The sequence below is a fragment of the Quercus suber genome, unplaced genomic scaffold (assembly GCF_002906115.3).
Source record: "Quercus suber isolate HL8 unplaced genomic scaffold, Cork oak 2.0 scaffold_11, whole genome shotgun sequence".
Taxonomy (NCBI): Eukaryota; Viridiplantae; Streptophyta; class Magnoliopsida; order Fagales; family Fagaceae; genus Quercus; species Quercus suber.
The window spans coordinates 1,814,137-1,837,421 of NW_027069477.1; the positions used below are offsets into that span (position 1 = coordinate 1,814,137).

The 23,285-nt window shown below is 37.3% G+C and overlaps 2 protein-coding genes and 1 pseudogene across 2 annotated transcripts; 2 read left to right on the top strand and 1 right to left on the bottom strand.

Annotated features, from left to right (window-relative positions):
- Positions 1 to 6,752: 6,752 nt before the first annotated feature.
- LOC136070033 (lycopene beta cyclase, chloroplastic/chromoplastic-like) lies at positions 6,753 to 12,004 on the bottom strand (annotated as a pseudogene).
- Positions 12,005 to 16,272: 4,268 nt separating this feature from the next.
- LOC136069935 (UPF0481 protein At3g47200-like) lies at positions 16,273 to 18,199 on the top strand. The gene has a single exon (XM_065779073.1). The coding sequence runs from the start codon at positions 16,359 to 16,361 to the stop codon at positions 17,901 to 17,903; it is 1,545 nt and encodes a 514-aa protein (XP_065635145.1). The 5' UTR covers positions 16,273 to 16,358; the 3' UTR covers positions 17,904 to 18,199.
- Positions 18,200 to 21,604: 3,405 nt separating this feature from the next.
- On the top strand, positions 21,605 to 23,023 carry LOC112019057 (UPF0481 protein At3g47200). The gene is given in 5 exon segments (XM_024051591.2): positions 21,605 to 21,786; positions 21,789 to 21,968; positions 21,971 to 22,251; positions 22,254 to 22,722; positions 22,725 to 23,023. Coding segments are annotated over 5 exon segments (1,392 nt in total). The 5' UTR covers positions 21,605 to 21,623.
- Positions 23,024 to 23,285: the final 262 nt, after the last annotated feature.

The following is a 23,285-nucleotide window of genomic DNA, read 5'->3' on the forward strand; positions in this document are numbered from 1 at the left end:
TTTAATGAAAAACTTAATTTCCCGAAAATCGAGTTATTTGAAAAATCTTACATGGAACTCGAGCTCCATGCAGGATTGATTGATTTTTTTTTTTTTTTTTTAGTTTGATTGCCTATAACTCGATTTTCGCCAAATTGAGTTTTTCATTGAAACTCGATTTTTAGAAAATCGAGTTTAAAATAGGGGCATATCTCTAAATAGTTTCAGACAATTTGCATTTTGTTGGAAAGTTTCAGCGAAAGGAGTATATCTCCATTTTGGCCTCGATGCTTGTGTAAGTTTGTCATGTATGAATTCATATGTTGAAAATAAATAAAGAAGGGTCATGAGTTCTGAGTTTCTAAGTTACAAATTGTTGGCTATAATTTGTAGGTATCCTTCGAAGTAATCGATTTATCAATTTGGAGGCATTGATTCCCTCAAAGCAACCAATAAAAATTGTATCAATAACAATTGGTATCAAAGTTGGTTATAGAGAAATATTGCATAGAAAGATTGTAGAGATCAATAACATGATTTCCTTAACTTCAAGATATTGGCAAATAATCAAAGAGATGTAAAGATGCTCGCTGTAATGCTTGCCTGCCTTGACCAAATTATGGATAACCAAAGCTGCAATCATGCAAAAAGCTTAAACAAAACAAGGTGAGCCAAGAAGGTCCAACCATGGACTAACAAGTTTGAGTTGTGGTTATCATTCCAAAGATAGCAAATTTAAGTTTTTGTGTTTCAATGGCTGAAGAGGGTAAAATTAGATGACGAATCTATCCAAATGAAGCTGACGGTGTTAGATCAACGGACTGATAGTAGACGGATCCCAAAGGTGGACGGATCCAAGATTCATGGGCGCAAGGTGGATGGATCTCAAAGGTCACGTGGCTTCTACATGATTTAAGTGATTTCCAATGAGTCCTAAATGGAAACAACTTGCATCCCACGACTAACCCTAGTCGATAGAATCCTAATATGGGAAGAATCCTAGTATAAGAAGGATTCCGTAATTCACGCCCATTAATGATGATCTTCCCCGCAAGGAAATGCCTTCCTACGTAAGAAATGGAGGCCAGTTCTACACTACTATAAAAAAACCCCAAAGCCCTCAGGTAACAAGGTACGCATAATTTACCCTAGTTCTGGCACTCTAGAGTTGTGAAAAAGTTCTAACTTAACTTTTAGAAGGTCTTTGGCCGATACCACACCGATACTCTCCTAGGGTCTTCTTTTTTCTATGTTGTGCAAGTGTTGTCTTGAGCACGTGAGTGTTGTGTAGCTTACTAACGATTTTCGGCATCATCAATTGGTGCCGTGTAGAGGAACTTGCAATTAAAGACATTCTTTACAAGAGGGGCTCCTCTCGACCGTACTTGAGGTGCCTCGTCCCTGAAAAGGCAAACTATGTCATGAGAGAAGTCCACAAAGGAGTTTGCGGAAACCACTTTGTATCACGATCACTGGTACATAAACTGATCCGGGCAGAGTATTATTGGCCAACCATGCAAAGGGATGCCCATGCATATGTCAAAGCGTGCGACAAGTGTCAAAGGTTCAGCAACCTCATAAGGCAACCAACAGAGGAGCTCACTCCAATAATGGCCCCATGGTCGTTTGCTCAGTGGGGGTTGGATATCATGGGTCCGTTCCCAACGGTAGTCAGGCAGTTGAAGTTCTTAGTAATCGGCATAGACTATTTAACCAAGTGGGCAGAAGTAGAAGCCCTAGCCACAATCACTGAGAAAATTGTGCGAAGTTTTGTATGAAAGAACATCATTTGCAGGTACGGTATACCAAGGGTACTAGTCTCAAACAACAAGAAGCAGTTCGACAACGACGCATTCAGAGACTTTTGCTCATAACTAGGGATCAAGAACCACTACTCCTCACCCACCCACCCACCTGCAGGCCAATAGATAGGTCAAGGTCACGAATCAATCTTTGCTCAAAATCATCAAAACTCGCCTCGACGAGGTAAAGGGTATGTGGTCGGACGAGTTACCAAGTGTTTTGTGGGCATACAGGACAACGACGAGGACACCTACAAGAGAAACCCCGTTTCGACTAGCATACAGAAGCGAGGCAATCATCTTGGCTGAAGTGGGACTCACAAGCTACAGGGTAGAGAACCATAATGAAAGCAAGAATGATGAAGCTGTGTGCCTACAATTTGATTTGGTGGATGGAGTAAGAGCAACAGCTGAACAGAGACTAGCACGGTATCAAAATCTCATGGCCAAGCATTACAACTCCAAGGTCAGACACAGGGACTTCCAGGTCAGAGATCTCATTCTAGGAAAGGTGACGGGCTCTACAAAAGACACCTCCCAGAGGAAGCTAGGACCTAACTGAGAAGGACCATACAATGTTGCATCACGATATAGGGAGGGAACCTACCACCTGGAGACACTAGACGGGTAAAATCTACATCACCTATGGAACACAGAGCACCTAAGAAAATACTACCAGTAGGCACAACAATTTTTTACATGTATGTTTATTGCTTTTTAGTTAAGATTTTATTCATAGTTTCCTTTTAGCCAAAAGGGCAGGTTTTTCTTTGGAACAATTTTTTACACGCATGTTTACCAAGCAATATGAGGAGTTATTCAGAAATATCGTGTGCAATATCTACATGGTTATGTATTTCATTAAAATCCAACATAGTGAACGGATTCATCCAAGGGATAATTATGAGGTCCTTAAAATGAACAGGTTCAACAATCATTTGAATCAAAAATACACATCCAACATAGTGGATGAGTCCACCCAAGAAAATGCAACGACATGTTGGATTAAAACTGTCCACAAAGTGGACGGGTTCAATAGTATGTTGAATTAAAAATAAAAGTCCGTAAGAGGATGAGTTCACCCGAGAAGATGATAATACCATCCACAAAGTGGACGGGTTCAACAATACGTTGATTTAAAAGTACAAGTCCATAAGAGGACGGGTTCATCTGAGAGGATGATAATTAAGTCCCCAAAGTGGATGAGTTCAACAGTATGTTGAATTAAAAATACAAGTCTGTAAGAGGACAAGTTAATCCGAAAGGATGATAATTAAGTCCCCAAAGTGGACGGGTTCAACAGTACATTAAATTAATAATACAAGTCCATAAGAGGACAGGTTCATTCAAAAGGATTAAAAAAAAAAAAAAAAAAATGGGTTCATCCGAGAGGATGACAATAAAGTCCACAAGTCCATAATAGGACGGATTCATCCTAAAGACGGTTATATTCACACAGCCATAAACTACAGATTCATCCATAAAAGTAGACGGATAATACAAAATAAGTAATCAAATATTGTTGAAGCCCATAAAGGGAGAAGTTTAGATAAAAAGGGCAACGGTTAAATTAAATATTAACTATTCTTCAAAATCTTTACATTCAAAAAAAAAAAAAAAAAATCTACTGCTGAGCGGCTGGGGCATCGTCCTTCTCCTCCAAAATTTGTACATCTTTAGAATGACGAGTACCCTTCTCAACGGTTTTCTATTGACCTTCAGGAACAACATCCCTGTCCCCTTGAAGTTCGACAATTGCATCATCTACAAGGGCATCATCAGCAAATAAATCCTCCATACTTTCCAAAAGGATGGGATGAGCTGTTGATTGGTCCTGGACTTTAATAGTGATGTGGGACACGTCCAGATCTAAATAGGAAGTCTTGACCTGACGAAGGGCGTTATTAAACCTTCAGCAAACGAGGTCCCAAGTTCTGCCAGGAGGGCGTCGGAGTCACGATACTCGCGTATCACTTCCTCCTTCACCTGACGAAGCTGATCCTTGGCATCCCTGATCTCTTTCTCCTTATCCTCCAAGACCTGCCTCAGTAGCTCCATCTGCCTCTCTAGCTCACCCCTTGCTTCCTCTAATAAGGCAAGCTTCTTCTCCTGGACCATCCTCTAGGCCTTTAACTCATTCAGCTTGTCCTCCATCGAGTTCGCCTTAGCCCTAATATGGTCCAAAGCCGTCTCATGGTTCAGGCAACGGCCCATCAACCCTTTCATCATTTACATTGCCTGAAAGCAAAGCAGAGTTAGAGACAAGGCAAGTTGAAGGAAATAAAAAGAAAAAGGGGTGGACATTGTTACCTAAGCAATGCTAAAAAGTCCTGTCTCCCCCCTTTCTTCAGTAGCATGGTTGCTCAAGTCCTCGTAGTCGTCGAATGTAATGATGGACGAGAGCTTTTCCAATGTGTACTTAGAATCCTCACGGAGGAGGACGGGTGGTTTTTTAGTGATGGGGGGTGGGGCCCTTCATGAAACCCTTGCCCTTTCCTTGCCAAGGATTGTGATTGTCTTCTTGGTTTCAGCTTTCAACCCCCCGACGAGTTCAAGGACGATCTTAGGCTTCTTAGGAAGACGGTCGGATTTCTCCTGTTGCTTCCTCTTAGTAGATGGTTTGGACAAACCTGTCCCCTTGGAGGTCTAACCTTCTGCTTGTTTTTTCAAAGCAACTTGCTGCTTAATATAAGCCCTCCTCCTGGCAGCATCCATCTCTGTACAAAGGTGGACGGATATCAAAGGTTTGATAATACAAAAACAAAGAAAGAGAATTGGGTAACGGACTTACGTTGACGAACTTGAAGATCATAGCAACAGGCAACTGTTGTGGGCTCTGGTCTTTCACAGTACCATAAAAAAGAGTGTCTAAGGTTACCAACTTAGCCCACGTCCTCTCTGATAGTTTGGTTTTGCTAAAAAATATCTCCAAGAAACTCCACTGGTCAAGTGAGACTTGTGATTGTTCCCGAACTGCAAAAAGAGGACGATTAAAAGTAACATAAAAAAATTAAAATAGTTAAAGACCTGAATATGGACGGATACATACTGGACAGGGGCATTATGCCCCATATTGTGTCGACAGGCATATATTAATTGTCACCAGGACGACACATCCACTCGTTACCCTCCATGAAAAAATACTGACTCTTCTAGTTTCTATTGGAGTTGGGGGTATCACACACAAACCTCAACAACGGGCTCTTGGGCACAAAACTATANAAAAAAAAAAAAAGAAAAAAAAAAAAGAAACAAAGAAAAAGTATTGGGTAATGGACTTACGTTGACGAACTTGAAGATTGTAACGATGGGTGGCTATTGTGGGCTCTAGTCCGTCACAGTACCAGAAAAGAGTGTCTAAGGTTACCAACTTAGCCCACATCCTCTCTAATAGCTTGGTTTTGCTAAAAATTTCCTCCAAGAAACTCCATTGCTCAAGTGAGACTTATGGTTGGTCCCGGACCATGAAAAGAGGACGGTTAAAGTAACTTGTAAAAAGTTAAAATAGTTAAAAACTTGAATATGGGCAGATACATACTAGACGAGGGCATTATGACCCATGTTGTGTCAACGGGCATATATTCATGGTCACCAGGACGACACATCCACTCGTCACCCTCTATGAAAAAATACCGACTCTTCTAGTTTCTGTTGGAGTTGGGGGTATCACACACGAGCCTCAACAATGGGCTCCTAAGCACAAAGCTATACATGCCCTTTGACTGAGCAATCTCAGCTAGACGGTAACAGTGAAAAAATTCTTCCACTATCAACTTTCGCGCTCCATCAGACATAGCCCCGTACAAAACCTTCACACCAAGGAAGACCCTCTAGGCGTTTAGGAGATCTAGTTGATGGCCAAACCTAGGTATTGGAGGAGAGCAATGGTGAAGTGAACTTAGGGGGAATCTGAGCCCAGCCTTCAGCATCTGCTTACAAACTCCGACGCCTTCAACACCCTCGTAGTAGCATTTCTCCGAATCGTAAGGTAGACGGAGGGGTATGTTGATGGGTATCTGAGATTTTTCCCTAAGTGTTTTAAAGTGAGACTCCTAGATTGTGGAAACAAAATCATTAACCGTCCACAAGGGTAGCATTATAAACTCCTTTGATCCATCAAGACCTATGATGGATTGAATAGGGGGCTCACCGCCACCTAGGCCGTCACTATAATCATCCTCTGACCTATCCATCTCCTCATCCCTTGAAGGAGAGGTGGTTGACGAATCCCTATTTTCACTTGAAGTGTTAGGGTCGTTCTGCCCTGATGGGAATACTTCATCATAGCCCGTCCCCTCGTGGACACACGATTGGTTACTTGACGCACTAGACATCTTTTACCTACACGTGATCGGTAAAACCTAAGACAGACAGATTTACATAGACGATGGGTGTGCAAATGTCTTTCAAAAATGGCAAGGAAATTCAACAATAAGTTGAGAAGTACTTACCAATTAAAGACAAGCAAATAAGAGGTGTAGAAGGTGGGCGCGCTAAGTGAACGGTGTGCTAGTTTGTCAAGGGAGACAGTTGTGCTTTGATCACAAATTCACTGAAGAAAGTAAAGAATGAAAAGGAAGGAAGCTAGTTTATATAAAGAGAACGGCATGGAAGACGAAGGGACGCTTCATTCTGGGAGATCAACCACTAAAAAAGCGACACGTGCCCCTACAAACATTAAATGACTCTAGGCCAACCTATCAGTCTATGCACGCTTCCTGAAGGATGAACCTAACACCGTCACTCCACGAATCCGTCCAAAGGAGGTGACGAATCCATGGAGTAAGGGGGAAACTAAAGAGAGTAAAATTAGGATGACGGATCCATCCTAATGAACCTGATGGCATTAGATCAGTGGACTGATAGTAGACGAATCCCAGAGGTGGACAGATCTAAGACTCGCAGGCACGAGGTAGACGGATCTCAGAAGCCACATGGCTTTTACATAATTTAAGTGACTTCCAAGGAGTCCTAAATGGAAACAACTTGCGTCCCACTACTAATGCTAGTTGGTAGAATCCCAACATGGAAAGAATCCTAGCATAAGAAAGATTCTGTAATATACGCCCATTAATGATGATCTTCCCCATAAGGAAACGCCTTCCTACACAAGAAAGGGGGATCAGTTCTACACTACTATAAAACCCCTAAAGCCCTCAGATAACAAGGTATGCATAATTCGCCCTAACTCTGGCACTCTAGAGTTATGAAAACTTTTCTAACTTAACCTTTAGAGGGTCTTTGGCCGGTACTGCACCGGTACCTTTCTAGAGTTTTCTTTGTCTTTGATTCGCAAGTCTTGCTTCAAGCATGTGAGTATTGTGCGGCTTACTGACGATTTTCGGCATCATCAGTGGAAAAAGAAATTAAATTTATTGGCTTTATTCCAATGCTATTATTACTAACATAATCTGACAAGTTTTCTTTGAACAAAAAAAAAAAAAATTCTGGTAGGTTTCAATCGACATAACAGAACTCTTCCTCTTACAACAAAATGAGTAGCCAAAAGAAGAAAGGCCAATGAAAATAACCTTAATAGATTTGAATGCCACATCACTCATCCTTTTCAATGCTTTCATTTTTATGCCCGGGTGCCTTAATCTAGCCACCATTCTTTCCTTGATATCTTCCAAAGGAACTCTAGAAAGAGCAACTAGGGAAGTTTCCTAAAAAAATTAATATCCTGTCAGAGCAAAAGGGAATTGCATATATAAAAGTGGGGATCCTACTGTTAGAAATACTGAATGAATAATTGTATTGTATTTCTCAATGAAAAAATATACATGAGTGCCTTTATATAGGAGGCATATGAGTGCAGTACAAGTAAGAGTGTAGTACAAGAATGTGTGCTATACAAGTAATCTAGTTAGGCATAAAGCCCACAACACTATATACGTTAACAGCCCCTCTCAAACTCAAGGTGGGTGTGAGAGTGTCAACCAAAGTACGAAGGCGTCCCTTAGGATGTGACTTGGTGAAGATATCTGCAAGTTGATCTTTAGAGGAGACTGAGATCAGCTTGAGAGCACCATGGACAAGATGATAACGGATAAAATGACAGTCGATCTCGATGTGTTTAGTCCGTTCATGGAAGACATCATTGTGAGCAATATGAATAGCACTCTGATTGTCACAATAAAGAGAAGTAGCAGAGGATATAGACACACCTAAGTCTTTGAGAAGCCATCGTAGCCAAAAGAGCTCAGATGTGGTATGAGCAAAGGCACGATATTCTGCTTCAGTACTGGAGCAGGCCATATGAGTTTATTTCTTGCTTCGCCAAGAAATCAGAGAAGAACCAAGAAGAAAGCAATAACCAGTGGTGGACTTGCGATTAGTGGGATCTGCTGCCCAATCAACATCAGAAAATGCATGGAGAATAAGAGGAGACTGAGCAGAGTAGAAAAGACCATAGAAGAGAGTGCCCTTTAGGTATCGAAAAATGCGCAGAACAGCAGCATAGTGAGTCGATCGTAGATTAGACAGATACTGGCTCACCTGGTGAACAACATAGGAAATGTTTGGACAAGTGACAATGTGATAAACTAAGCTGCCAACCAAGCGTCTGTAAAGAGAGGGATTAGACAATGGTTTCCCCCATGAGAAAGTCATATGCGCATTAAGCTCAACTGGAGTGTCAACAATCTTGCTATTAGTGAGTCCATCTATAGTATGAGTGATTTCAAGACCCAAGAAGTAGCTGAGATGTCCAAGATCTTTCATCTCAAATTGCTGATTGAGAAAAGTCTTGAGTTCTTGAATGCCACTGAGGTCATCACCAGTTATGATCATATCATCCATATATAGGAGAAGTAAAATAGTGCCTTTGTCAATGCGACGAAGAAATAAGGTAGAATCATAATGACTGGCCATGTAACCCAAGCGAGAGATGGTAGAGTTGAATTTGGCAAACCAAGCTCGTGAAGCTTGTTTAAGGCCATAAAGTGCACATCGAAGGTGACAAATCTTGTTTGAATCAATAGAGAGACCAGGAGGAGGTTGCATATACACTTCTTCACTTAAATCCCCATTAAGGAATGCATTTTTGACATCCATCTAAAAAAGGTCTCATTTATTGGCAGTAGCAACAGCTAAGAAGGCATGAACAAATGAGATACGAGCAACCGGAGCAAAGGTCTCTTCATAATTAATCTCATACTCTTGTGTAAAACCTTTTGCAACAAGACGAGCTTTGTAGCACTCAATGGACCCATCAGAGCGAGTCTTAATCTTGTAGATCCACTTACAACCAACCATAGATTTCCCAAGAGGAAGTGTCACCAAATCCCAAGTATGGTTTTTAGATAATGCATCAAGTTCCTCTTTCATTGCAATCTGCCATAAGGGGTCAGTGGAAGCCTTACGATAGGTGTGAGGCTCGTGTAGTGTAGCAAGGGCAGTGTAACAATGATAGTCAAGTAAATGTGTAGGAATAGATCTTACCCAAGTTGAGTGACGAGGTGGAATGTCTTGTGCAAGATCTCTAGGTGGAGTAGGAGCAGGAGACCCAAGCTCAAGATTGGGGTTAGGTAGCTCGTCTTCAACCTGTTCATCTTCTACCTGTTCATTAAAGGGTGAACTAAGAAAGGGATCAGTGATATTTGGTGGTTGGACAGAGAAGTCTACAGTAACAAAATCAAGAGCAACTACAAGAGGATCAGGAGCAACTACAGAAGGAATATATGCCTCATTTGGAAAAAGATCTAAGAAAGAGGAGGAAGACAGGGAAGCACTGAAATGAGAGAGCTCGACAAAGAGGCGATGTTCCCAAAAGACAACATTGCAGGAGATATGAAAATGATGAGAGACAAGATCATAACACTTATACCCCTTTTGAGTTTCGCCATAGCCAAGAAAACAACAAAGCCTTGACCGAGGCTCAAGTTTGTTATGCTCATGTGGCTGAAAAAAGAACGAAACAAGGAGAACCGAAGGAGCGAAGGTGGTGATAGTCTGGAGGTGACCCAAAAAGGCGCTCATATGGAGTTTGATTTTGGATAACAGGACTCAGAGTGTGATTAATAGTATGAACAACATGAAGAGTAGCTTCACCCCAAAAATGAGTAGGAACTTTGGCAGAGAGAAGGAGAGCACGAACAGTGTTAAGAATATGACGAAATTTTTATTCGACTCTACCATTTTGCTGAGAGGTACCTAGACAAGTTAGTTGATGAACAGTGCCATAGGAATGCAAAACAGCTTGAAAAGCATATTGAGTGTATTCAAGAGAATTATCAGATCGAAATTTTTTGATGCATCTCGAAAACTGAGTTTCAACCATTTTTACAAAATTAGAATATACTTCCAATAATTCAGAATGATGTTTCATATTAAAAATCCAATTATAGCGAGAGTAATCATCAACAAAGACAAAAAAATATCTAGACCCACTAAACCGAGAGGTTGGAGGTTGAAACTGAACCTATATTATGACCAGACATTGTGGAACCATTTGCTGTGCGAATATTAAGAGGGTGCGATGTAGGTTTAAGGTCAGAAAATAAGGACGAGTGAGGTGTCATGTGATTGCAACAAGTAGAATCCATAAGCCAAGAGGTAGGAGACATATCGGATAAAGCTGAGAGAGAAGAGGAATAAGATGCATTACCAACCATACAAATAATATTGGCGATCATATTTATAAGGTCATCTCTGGAAATGGAGAAAGTGGATCCAGAAGACTTAGACTGTGCAGAGACAGGAGCCATTGGTTGGACACTCTCAGTGTTAGCAACAGTAGCAGCAGAAATTGAAACAGCTGATTTGTTGCGATGATAGCAAGTCTCAATATTATGGCCAAAACGTTTGCAAAATTTGCAAAAACGTTTGATGGATTGGCAGCGACGATTGTTGCAATAAGAAGAAGACCTGTCCTTATTCTTCATTTAGAAGCAAAATATGAAAAAATGGTCTACAAAAATGAAATCTACGCGAAAAACTAGGTAAGGAGCACTTGAACTACAAAAGTCAACTCTAGCAAAAGTCAATGGTCAACCACGGTCAAATTCAACTCTAGAAGTCAATGGTCAACGGTGTCAAAGTCAACAGATGATGTTAGCAAGCTGACTGTGAGATGACGTTAGCAAATGACAAGGCGCTGACGTCAGCTAGGGCTGACGTGGAAGAGCAGTTTTCGCGCGTGTGGCGTGTGGCACGCGCGAGATAGCAGAGACAGCGCGTGGAACTGTTGGTGCGGCGCATCTGAGCGCGTGAGGAGGAACCCAGCTATTTAGTGGCGTGTGGAGTGCATGCATTATGAAGCAGAACCTTTGAGCAGTGTGTGGGGGCACGTGCAATCTCCGATGGCTTCAAGGCTTCCACGAGTGTGTAGATCAGTGCAAGACGATCTTTGTGGTACCTTCACAAATGTAATCGAAGCATTATTGTAGCGGTGATGCAACAGACAGTGATCTTTGTAGTGTGAAACTCCTCAACAACGAATGCTGCAAGTTCGGAACCCAAAGTCGACGGTTGGAAGACGTTGGAGGTTCAACGGCGAGAGGCTGCGGCGGCTACTGTGATGGCGGAAGTGATGTTGAGAATGGAGTCACACCAATAAAGACAAGACTACTAAGAAAAGGTCAAAGCAATGGCTTTGATACCATGTTAGAAATACCGAATGAATAATTGTATTGTATTTCTCAATGAAAGAATATACATGAGTGCCTTTATATTAGAGGCATATGAGTATAATACAAGTAAGAGTGTAGTACAAGAATGTGTGCTATACAAGTAATCTAGTTGAGCCTAAAGCCCACAACACTATATACGTTAACACCTACAATTTCTCTCTTTTAGCTCCACATTGTTGTTCAGATTTGAATCTCTCTAGTCCATGAAAACCATTTTGTTTACATCAAATGGGTGTTCTTCAACCTCAGCCAAAATCCCATAAGCCACTCGGTAACCAGGATTATAGGGCTTGTCATACTGAACAAGGCATCTACAAAAGCCAGTCACAACAATAACTATGGCAGCCTAAACTGCGAAACTATCATTGCAAATCAACAAAGATTTAGGCTCCTCATGAATAACCTTAATAACTTTAGCTTGGTGAACCTTGACACCATTTGATATGCATTTTTGCAGTATTTTTTACTTTAGCTACTTCTGAATAACCCTTCCACAAAGGTCTATCAAGGTCCTTCTCTGACAGATCATCAACAAACACAACAGCTCCAGTCTCCAAAACAGGTAGTTGCAAGGCAATCAAGCAAGTCCATGCACTCCTAACCATGTATGATGACAGCGCATGTGCAAGGCTAGAGTACATGAAGTTCACACAATGATTTACACAATATGAACTTGTGTGTGGCATTATAACAAATAGTTTATGCGCAATACTAAATGAAAGCAATTTCAAGAGAATTGGATAATGTAATTTGGGTGCTATATGCATGTACCCGTGTCGTATATGTGTCATACTTGTGTCTTACAAGTGTCATGTTCATACTCGACTTGTGCCCATATCTGTGCTTTCAATATGAAAGCGTATGAAAGCACCAAAGCCCTACTTCAAGATTTTGTTCATAACATGAATGTTCAAATAGCGTATAAAATACCAATAAACGTTTAGACCCCCAAATACAAAAATACCAACACAAGCTTATACACAAACAGCATATGTACAGAAATGACGAATATAAGCTAAACCCAAATTGGTAAAACACTCTAAACCAAAATTAATCACAAACACAGTAGAATTAAACAGTAAAGAGTAAGGGAAGAGAGAAGCAAACACAAAGATAACGCGGCGATATGTTATTGAAGAGGAAACTAAAATACTTGGCAAAAAACCTCTCCGCCGCCCTCCAAGCGGTCAAATAATCCACTAGAGAATGAAATTGGGATACATGAATAGCAATAGACCCTTCAAGCCTAATCTACCCGATGCACCTAAGCCCTCCAAGCTTCTTGCTCCAATAGGATTACGCCAAACCGTGTCTTCTCTAGCTTACTAGATCCCGCAATAAGTCCATTACATCAACCAAATGAATTGGACCTCTCTAAACTGCTTCCCAAGCACCAAAATAACTCATCACTAATATGAGTATGATGAGATAAGGATTTGGCAAGTGAACCTCTCAAGAGTATGTCAATGGAAAGGGTGAGAGTAGAGGAATTGGGAGAATCAAAAGATTAAGATTGTGGGTATAAGGGTATTTATAGAAGGGTACGTGAGGAATGTGAAAAGGCATATTTTATCCAAACAGGGATTCTAGGGAATTAGCCTCGCAACTGGAACTAGTCACGAGTCTGAGTCTAAGTCGCGAGATAGCTCTCAGGCCAGACTGTACTTTTTGTCTTGTAGTGCTCTAGTTGTCATGACCCTTCAGCTCCTTGCATGCTTCACATGTGTGCCACTTTGACAACTTGCCAGTTGCAAGCTAGTCGCGAGATCCAGTCGCGAGACTCCTTTAAGTGCACACATCTTGAGTTTTCTTCACACTCTCTCACACATAACTCTTACATAATTTCCATCTAAATACAAGGTATATAATTGCTAAAATACAAGAAAATTTGGCATAGAATAAAGCCAACACATGATTGAATACATTCAACCTTATATAACACATGTGTGAAAATAAGAGGTCATAAATCTGGAAATTTAATATAAATAATCACCAACAACACTGTTTCGATTCTTTAATAAAGCTTTGAGACCGAATTTCTCCCGAACTTGGTCTTCTTGAAAACTTGGTGTTGAAATGAGAGGGGATGTCCTCTATTTATAGGGGTTTCAAATGATAAACTCCACTTTGAATTGATATGCTTGAAGATCTGTAGTAGACTCTAACTGGCCCAAATTTTGCTTAGAGATAATTATCTCTATTTATCTATTTTGATAAAAATCATATTTTCATAAAGATAATAAGCAACAAAAATAAATAATTATCTCTATTTTATTTATTTATTTATTTTAATAAAGATAATTATCCATAAATTTTGAATAGGAAATTTATCTTTATTTTATTTATTTATTTTAATAAAGATAATCTATATATCTATATATATAATAATAGGTAAAGTAGAGAGAAAATTCAATTAAATTTCAAATTGAAATTCAATTAGAGTCTAATTTTGCGTCATGTATCTCATCTAATCTAAATTTTAAAATTTTGTGTCAAGTGAGTTAATTTAGTGTAAAAATTGAATTTCAATTAGAGTTTAATTTTGTGCCACATGTCCTATCTAATCTCTAAATTTTTAAATTTTTGTGCCAAATTAGTTAATTTAGTGTAGAAAACGAGGAGTCCAATATAATAAACCATAAGAAACATAATCATATAACTAAAAAAAATCAAATTTATAAGTCATATATATATATACATATATTAATAGGTAAAACTTAGAGAAAATTGAATTAGAATTTGAAATTATAATTCAATTTTGTATCATGTGTCTAAATTTATGTGTGAACTACACCATAATTATCTACTTAAGCTTGTGCCATGTGTCTACTTAAGTTTTTTAATCTTTGTGTCAAATAAGTTAATGAGTGCAAAATACTAATAATCCAATATTAATAAACTATAAAATTAAAAAAAAAATCACATATACTCAATAAAAATCACCATATGTTTCTCAAAAACTAAATAAAATAAAAATCATCACACGTTCTATTTTATTAAAAATTAGAAAAAAAGATGATCATAAGTAGTATTAAGTTTAGGTAAGAATTTTAGTATGTGACTAATTACGTTTACCTTAAAAAAATAATTTGACTAATTATCCGCACTAGAATCAATCATAGCAATAACAGTGAAATGATAATCATGGAAAACAACAATTTTAACTTTTGTGAACCATTTTGGATGAAGTATGTTATTAACAAGAACAAGTTAAGAATCATCAACATTACCTTTATCAGAAAGAAGAGCTTGTTGACAGGATTCATCTCCATCTTTGAGCTCATCTTGTTCATTATCAGACTTATTTTAATCGATATTTTTATTAAGTTTTAACATTAAAATTTCTTGTCTAAAATTATGATTATCACTTTTAATATTTTTAAATTCATGTTTTAATTCACTTATCTCTTGTTTAATAGTATTAATTTCATGCTGAAGATCATTAACATTTAAGTCTTTGGATTTCTTTTTATTAAATCTTTCCAAAGTTTCTTCAAAACTTATCGTTGATTTAGGTTAGTTACTAGTTTCATCTTTTAACAAGTTTTTCTTGAATTGATCTAAATATTCTTTTTGTAATGCATGGTTTTCAATTTGACTTATCAATTTAACCAACAAATTTTCATTTTCTTCACTTTTAGTGAGAGTATTAACAGATTTAATAACATTGCAACAGGAATCTCTGCAACCAATTTTAATATTAGGAGAATCAAAAGAATCATTAGCAGAATGGTAGCAAGAATCAGTTAAAGAAGAAAAATCATCTTCCAAAGAATCAGACGAATTGTTTGATTCAAGGATTCTAAATAATTCTTCTTGATCATTATCATCAATATTTAACATGTTAAACTTATTTTTTAACTTACCAGGTTTTTGTTTACAATCTTTACTGAAATGATCAGGTTTTCCACAGTTGAAACATTTACCTTTACCTGATCTTTGGTTAACATGTTTTTTAGAAACATTTTTCTTTTTAGCATAAAAATCATTGAAATTAGTTTTGTATTTTTTATGTTTTTTATGACTATGATTTTTGTGACTTTTATCATGTTTTTTTACCCATTTGCCGAGAAGGAGTAATTGGGGGAAAACCATATTGTTTACAAAAATTGTCCATTTCATATTTAGCTTTTCTTTTATTTTTTAATTGGTGTTTTAACAGTTTTTCATCATTGCACATATTAATACCAAGTTTTTTAATAGTGCTTAAAATATTACCATAAGTTTTTTAAATGCATCCATGCGTTTGCATGGAGTTATATGCTAGTTATCCATAAATTTTGAATAGGAAATTTATCTTTATCTTGTGAGCCACACATATATGGCAAATTTCAATATACCAATGTGATGTCAACTTGGATGACACATGTTATCATTTGTTTAATTAATTTAATGACACATAAATTTGGAATTTGTCACTAAATTTTGACTTGGCATATTGTAATTGGCTTGACAAATTTTTGCCTCCTACAAACATTTTCTAGCTCTACCTTTGCTACAAAATAATACATCATGCCATGCCAAACTAACGAGGTAAATAAAGTAAGAAGAAACAAGCCTATTCACTGTATCATTCAACATTTGTGTATTGTCTTTAATTTAATAGAATAGATGATCCCTGTCCCCCGACTTGGTATATTAGTAGAAAAGATGTTGAAATTACGCATGTTCAACATCAATCTTACATAATGGATAAAGACATAAAGCAAGTTTCAATTTATTTTGCATTTTTTAGATATATCTTGTAGATTATATTCCAAGCTTGATATGTTAATCCATCATAAAAGATAGTCGCTTTAGGAAAGTGTCTATATTCAAATAAGAGCGACAGTCCTAATTTCTCAAGATAAAGTTTCCTGAACTATGTCAAGAATAAATTACAGTAAATACGAGTTAGGACAGCAAACTTAAAAAATTCAATTGCCTTCTTTGGTGCGAACTATCAATGCCCGGAAGAGAAGAAGGTGAAACAAGCATGGGTATCACTGAGGAGCCCCAGGTGCCCAGCATTTCAATCGGAATTACTAATCTCAAGGCAAAGATTGAAAAAATAAGGGAGGCAAAAAGAAATGTAATGAATCAATCTCAAACACCAAAGATACAAAAGGTTATATTCTATCTGCGAGAACAAGACGATTTCCACAAGAATTATGAGCCAAAAGTGGTATCACTCGGTCCGATCCATCATGGTAATCCAAATTACCAGCTAGGAGAGAATTACAAGCTACTGTTGACAGATAAATTCATTGAAGGTAGCGGTAAGAATATGGAAGATGTATACAACATGATTAAGGAGAAAATCTATGAATTGAGGACATGCTTCGAGGAGGAGGTGACCAAGGCATATGATGATGAGGCTCTCACTTCGATTTTGTTCGTGGATGGCTGTGCAATATTACAGTACATATATTGTGCAACTAACAACAAGTTCAAAGAGTTGAATATAAAAACGGATAGTGCAGCATTTGGGCAACAGGATTTGTTCTTGCTGGAGAATCAACTTCCCTATCGTCTACTCACATGGTTGATGAGCTTGAGTGGGAAGAAAGAAGAATTGAGCAAATCAATTGAAACTTACATTGACTCGCACGTTAAGGTACCAGAGGATCAGCAATCGAATTGGTTATCGTGGAGACTCTGCCAAAGATCGAAGCCACAACAAGCACAAAGTGCGAAAGAAGAAAGCCACGATGAGGTGAAGCCCCAAGAAGCACAAAGTGCGAAAGAAGAAAGCCACGATGAGGAGAAGCCACAAGATCATACCATATCAGTGGCTAAAGAGCCCGTCCATCTTCTTGACCATCTGAGGACACGAATGCTTCATGGACAAGGGTACATTCATGATGGAAAGGTTCGTAAAATCAACCAAAATATACAAAATGTCCAAGAGTACTGGCAATCCTATCGCAATGTCCAGGAGCTTAAAACAGCAGGTATCCATTTGAAACGTGGTAAAAATTGTTACTTGAGTGAGATAAAATTCACTAAACAATTTCTTTTTCGTGGACAACTTCACCTTCCTCCAATTGTTGTGGATGACTCAACCAGGCCTAAGTTCCTGAACTTGATAGCATATGAAAGGTGTCTGGATTTTGAAAATGATTTTGGGGTCACCTCTTATATATCCTTCCTTGATTCACTAATCGATGAAGCCTACGATGTTAAGAAGCTAAGGAAGGCACAGATACTCCACAATTTCCTTGGCAGCGATGAAGAAGAGGCTAAACTCTTCAATGAGATAGGCACCGACTTGGTGCCTAACATCGAAATATACAAGGATGTCAGATCAGAAATTCAGAAGCACTATGAGAGCAAGTGGATGACCTGGATAGCTCAAGTCTTTCACGACCATTTCAGTAGTCCCTGGACGTTCATTGCTTTCTTTGGCGCATTGTTAGCACTTGCTCTAACTATCACTCAGACTTGGTATGCTGTCAACTCTCCCCCAGGACCCTGCGATAACTTCTGCAAAAACTTAACACCAAAGTAAATATGCAAAAGGTAAAATTTTATTTGCTGCTCTCTTTCTAAGTGTGTCTAGCTTGCTGAGAATTACATGGTTTAATTTCTATGCCTTCTAGACAGCCGTTTCCAAATAATAAGGTCATCCCAAAGCCATATCATCTTGTTAATTTGTTTATGGTTTGGCGTTGAAGTTTTCTTGAAATAAGTCAGGGTGATTTTACTTTCTAATTTGATGTAATATGTGTGGATTGGAAATAATTGTGTCTGAGTTTGTGCGTGATGTGTGTTAAAGTTTCATATGGAGTAATAAAGTTTCAAGATGAATATACTTGATTCAAATTCAAATATGTCTAATTTTGCAAAGCAAGGTGGCAGTAAACACAATTGTCTCTGTCCTTTTTCTGCAACAATATTAGTACATTGTAAGGCAGTTGCAAAGGACACTGACAGTTGCATCAACTTTATGCCACATTATCGTCATTGCAGTAAGCGCGGCTGTTTGAGTAATGAGGGAGCATTATCTTCAGAATATATTGTTGGCCTAATACAATTCTTGTAAGAATTCTTTGGAAAAAAAAAAAAAAAAAAATATTGTTGTTCGCAAATCGCAATTGGTGATTTCGTTGCATGGAGGTGAATTTCTTATAACCCAATAGAAAACTCTTTTAAGCAGGGGGCACATTATCACCTTGAAGAAAGCATTTTCAACACGCCCTCAAGTTGAATTATGTTTTTTGATCATTGTTTTCTGTTCAATTTCTTCGATAAAACATTTGTGTACTAAAAATATAATTATATTCCTACTTGATACAGTGGTTTAAAGCTACATCTTTTCAAATTACAGTTTTTGAAGCCTCACTTTTTTTTCCCCCTTAAGCACAACAATTTCAAACAATGCATTTTCACTAAACTTATAAATATCTAGGAAGCACGGGTGCGTTTCTAGATTCGGGTGCGGGTGCGGGTGCGGGTGCGGGGCTCGGCAATTTTTGAAAAAGGTGGGTGCGGGTGCGGCGGGACTCGGCGATTAAAAAATTATTAAAAATATTTTTATTTATATTTTTAGTATATTGCTAAGCATAATTTTTCACATTATATAAACATATACCAAATTTAATAACTAAAACATGATGTTCATAAATTAAATACAACCCACAAGATTAAAACTAAAAGTCTAAAACATTCCATGATGTTCGAAAATTAGAATACAACTCACAAGATTGAAACTAAAACAAAATAAAAGATAATCAACAACACAATCAAATACCAACATCATCATCCTCAATATCAATTGCTTCACTTCGAACTTCACTTTCACTAGTAGTAGCACTAGTGCTAGCATTCCCAATAACCACGGCCTCCAACTCTGGCTCATCGAGTGTAAGGGCTGCATTCTCAAGAATTCCTGCTCCTCCATGCATGTCACTCTCATTCCAAGAGTCTCCAGCAATATCCCACATCTTTGTTGCTGANCACCATAATTATCTACTTAAGCTTGTGCATGTGTCTACTTAAGTTTTTTAATCTTTGTGTCAAATAAGTTAATGAGTGCAAAATACTAATAATCCAATATTAATAAACTATAAAATTAAAAAAAAAATCACATATACTCAATAAAAATCACCATATGTTTCTCAAAAACTAAATAAAATAAAAATCATCACACGTTCTATTTTATTAAAAATTAGAAAAAAAGATGATCATAAGTAGTATTAAGTTTAGGTAAGAATTTTAGTATGTGACTAATTACGTTTACCTTAAAAAAATAATTTGACTAATTATCCGCACTAGAATCAATCATAGCAATAACAGTGAAATGATAATCATGGAAAACAACAATTTTAACTTTTGTGAACCATTTTGGATGAAGTATGTTATTAACAAGAACAAGTTAAGAATCATCAACATTACCTTTATCAGAAAGAAGAGCTTGTTGACAGGATTCATCTCCATCTTTGAGCTCATCTTGTTCATTATCAGACTTATTTTAATCGATATTTTTATTAAGTTTTAACATTAATTTCTTGTCTAAAATTATGATTATCACTTTTAATATTTTTAAATTCATGTTTTAATTCACTTATCTCTTGTTTAATAGTATTAATTTCATGCTGAAGATCATTAACATTTAAGTCTTTGGATTTCTTTTTATTAAATCTTTCCAAAGTTTCTTCAAAACTTATCGTTGATTTAGGTTTTACTAGTTTCATCTTTTAACAAGTTTTTCTTGAATTGATCTAAATATTCTTTTTGTAATGCATGGTTTTCAATTTGACTTATCAATTTAACCAACAAATTTTCATTTTCTTCACTTTTAGTGAGAGTATTAACAGATTTAATAACATTGCAACAGGAATCTCTGCAACCAATTTTAATATTAGGAGAATCAAAGAATCATTAGCAGAATGGTAGCAAGAATCAGTTAAAGAAGAAAAATCATCTTCCAAAGAATCAGACGAATTGTTTGATTCAAGGATTCTAAATAATTCTTCTTGATCATTATCATCAATATTTAACATGTTAAACTTATTTTTTAACTTACCAGGTTTTTGTTTACAATCTTTACTGAAATGATCAGGTTTTCCACAGTTGAAACATTTACCTTTACCTGATCTTTGGTTAACATGTTTTTTAGAAACATTTTTCTTTTTAGCATAAAAATCATTGAAATTAGTTTTGTATTTTTTATGTTTTTTATGACTATGATTTTTGTGACTTTTATCATGTTTTTTTACCCATTTGCCGAGAAGGAGTAATTGGGGGAAAACCATATTGTTTACAAAAATTGTCCATTTCATATTAGCTTTTCTTTTATTTTTTAATTGGTGTTTTAACAGTTTTTCATCATTGCACATATTAATACCAAGTTTTTTAATAGTGCTTAAAATATTACCATAAGTTTTTTAAATGCATCCATGCGTTTGCATGGAGTTATATGCTAGTTATCCATAAATTTTGAATAGGAAATTTATCTTTATCTTGTGAGCCACACATATATGGCAAATTTCAATATACCAATGTGATGTCAACTTGGATGACACATGTTATCATTTGTTTAATTAATTTAATGACACATAAATTTGGAATTTGTCACTAAATTTTGACTTGGCATATTGTAATTGGCTTGACAAATTTTTGCCTCCTACAAACATTTTCTAGCTCTACCTTTGCTACAAAATAATACATCATGCCATGCCAAACTAACGAGGTAAATAAAGTAAGATAGAAACAAGCCTATTCACTGTATCATTCAACATTTGTGTATTGTCTTTAATTTAATAGAATAGATGATCCCTGTCCCCGACTTGGTATATTAGTAGAAAAGATGTTGAAATTACGCATGTTCAACATCAATCTTACATAATGGATAAAGACATAAAGCAAGTTTCAATTTATTTTGCATTTTTTAGATATATCTTGTAGATTATATTCCAAGCTTGATATGTTAATCCATCATAAAAGATAGTCGCTTTAGGAAAGTGTCTATATTCAAATAAGAGCGACAGTCCTAATTTCTCAAGATAAAGTTTCCTGAACTATGTCAAGAATAAATTACAGTAAATACGAGTTAGGACAGCAAACTTAAAATTCAATTGCCTTCTTTGGTGCGAACTATCAATGCCCGGAAGAGAAGAAGGTGAAACAAGCATGGGTATCACTGAGGAGCCCCAGTGCCCAGCATTTCAATCGGAATTACTAATCTCAAGGCAAAGTTGAAAAAATAAGGGAGGCAAAAAGAAATGTAATGAATCAATCTCAAACACCAAAGATACAAAAGGTTATATTCTATCTGCGAGAACAAGACGATTTCCACAAGAATTATGAGCCAAAAGTGGTATCACTCGGTCCGATCCATCATGGTAATCCAAATTACCAGCTAGGAGAGAATTACAAGCTACTGTTGACAGATAATTCATTGAAGGTAGCGGTAAGAATATGGAAGATGTATACAACATGATTAAGGAGAAAATCTATGAATTGAGGACATGCTTCGAGGAGGAGGTGACCAAGGCATATGATGATGAGGCTCTCACTTCGATTTTGTTCGTGGATGGCTGTGCAATATTACAGTACATATATTGTGCAACTAACAAAAGTTCAAAGAGTTGAATATAAAAACGGATAGTGCAGCATTTGGGCAACAGGATTTGTTCTTGCTGGAGAATCAACTTCCCTATCGTCTACTCACATGGTTGATGAGCTTGAGTGGGAAGAAAGAAGAATTGAGCAAATCAATTGAAACTTACATTGACTCGCACGTTAAGGTACCAGAGGATCAGCAATCGAATTGGTTATTGTGGAGACTCTGCCAAAGATCGAAGCCACAACAAGCACAAAGTGCGAAAGAAGAAAGCCACGATGAGGTGAAGCCCAAGAAGCACAAAGTGCGAAAGAAGAAAGCCACGATGAGGAGAAGCCACAAGATCATACCATATCAGTGGCTAAAGAGCCCGTCCATCTTCTTGACCATCTGAGGACACGAATGCTTCATGGACAAGGGTACATTCATGATGGAAAGGTTCGTAAAATCAACCAAAATATACAAAATGTCCAAGAGTACTGGCAATCCTATCGCAATGTCCAGGAGCTTAAAACAGCAGGTATCCATTTGAAACGTGGTAAAAATTGTTACTTGAGTGAGATAAAATTCACTAAACAATTTCTTTTTCGTGGACAACTTCACCTTCCTCCAATTGTTGTGGATGACTCAACCAGGCCTAAGTTCCTGAACTTGATAGCATATGAAAGGTGTCTGGATTTTGAAAATGATTTTGGGGTCACCTCTTATATATCCTTCCTTGATTCACTAATCGATGAAGCCTACGATGTTAAGAAGCTAAGGAAGCACAGATACTCCACAATTTCCTTGGCAGCGATGAAGAAGTGGCTAAACTCTTCAATGAGATAGGCACCGACTTGGTGCCTAACATCGAAATATACAAGGATGTCAGATCAGAAATTCAGAAGCACTATGAGAGCAAGTGGATGACCTGGATAGCTCAAGTCTTTCACGACCATTTCAGTAGTCCCTGGACGTTCATTGCTTTCTTTGGCGCATTGTTAGCACTTGCTCTAACTATCACTCAGACTTGGTATGCTGTCAACTCTCCCCCAGGACCCTGCGATAACTTCTGCAAAACTTAACACCAAAGTAAATATGCAAAAGGTAAAATTTTATTTGCTGCTCTCTTTCTAAGTGTGTCTAGCTTGCTGAGAATTACATGGTTTAATTTCTATGCCTTCTAGACAGCCGTTTCCAAATAATAAGGTCATCCCAAAGCCATATCATCTTGTTAATTTGTTTATGGTTTGGCGTTGAAGTTTTCTTGAAATAAGTCAGGGTGATTTTACTTTCTAATTTGATGTAATATGTGTGGATTGGAAATAATTGTGTCTGAGTTTGTGC

Bases quoted from the DNA above. Each gene is read 5' to 3' on its own strand.
- LOC136069935 (XM_065779073.1), top strand. From the start codon at position 16,359: ATGCCCGGAAGAGAAGAAGGTGAAACAAGCATGGGTATCACTGAGGAG.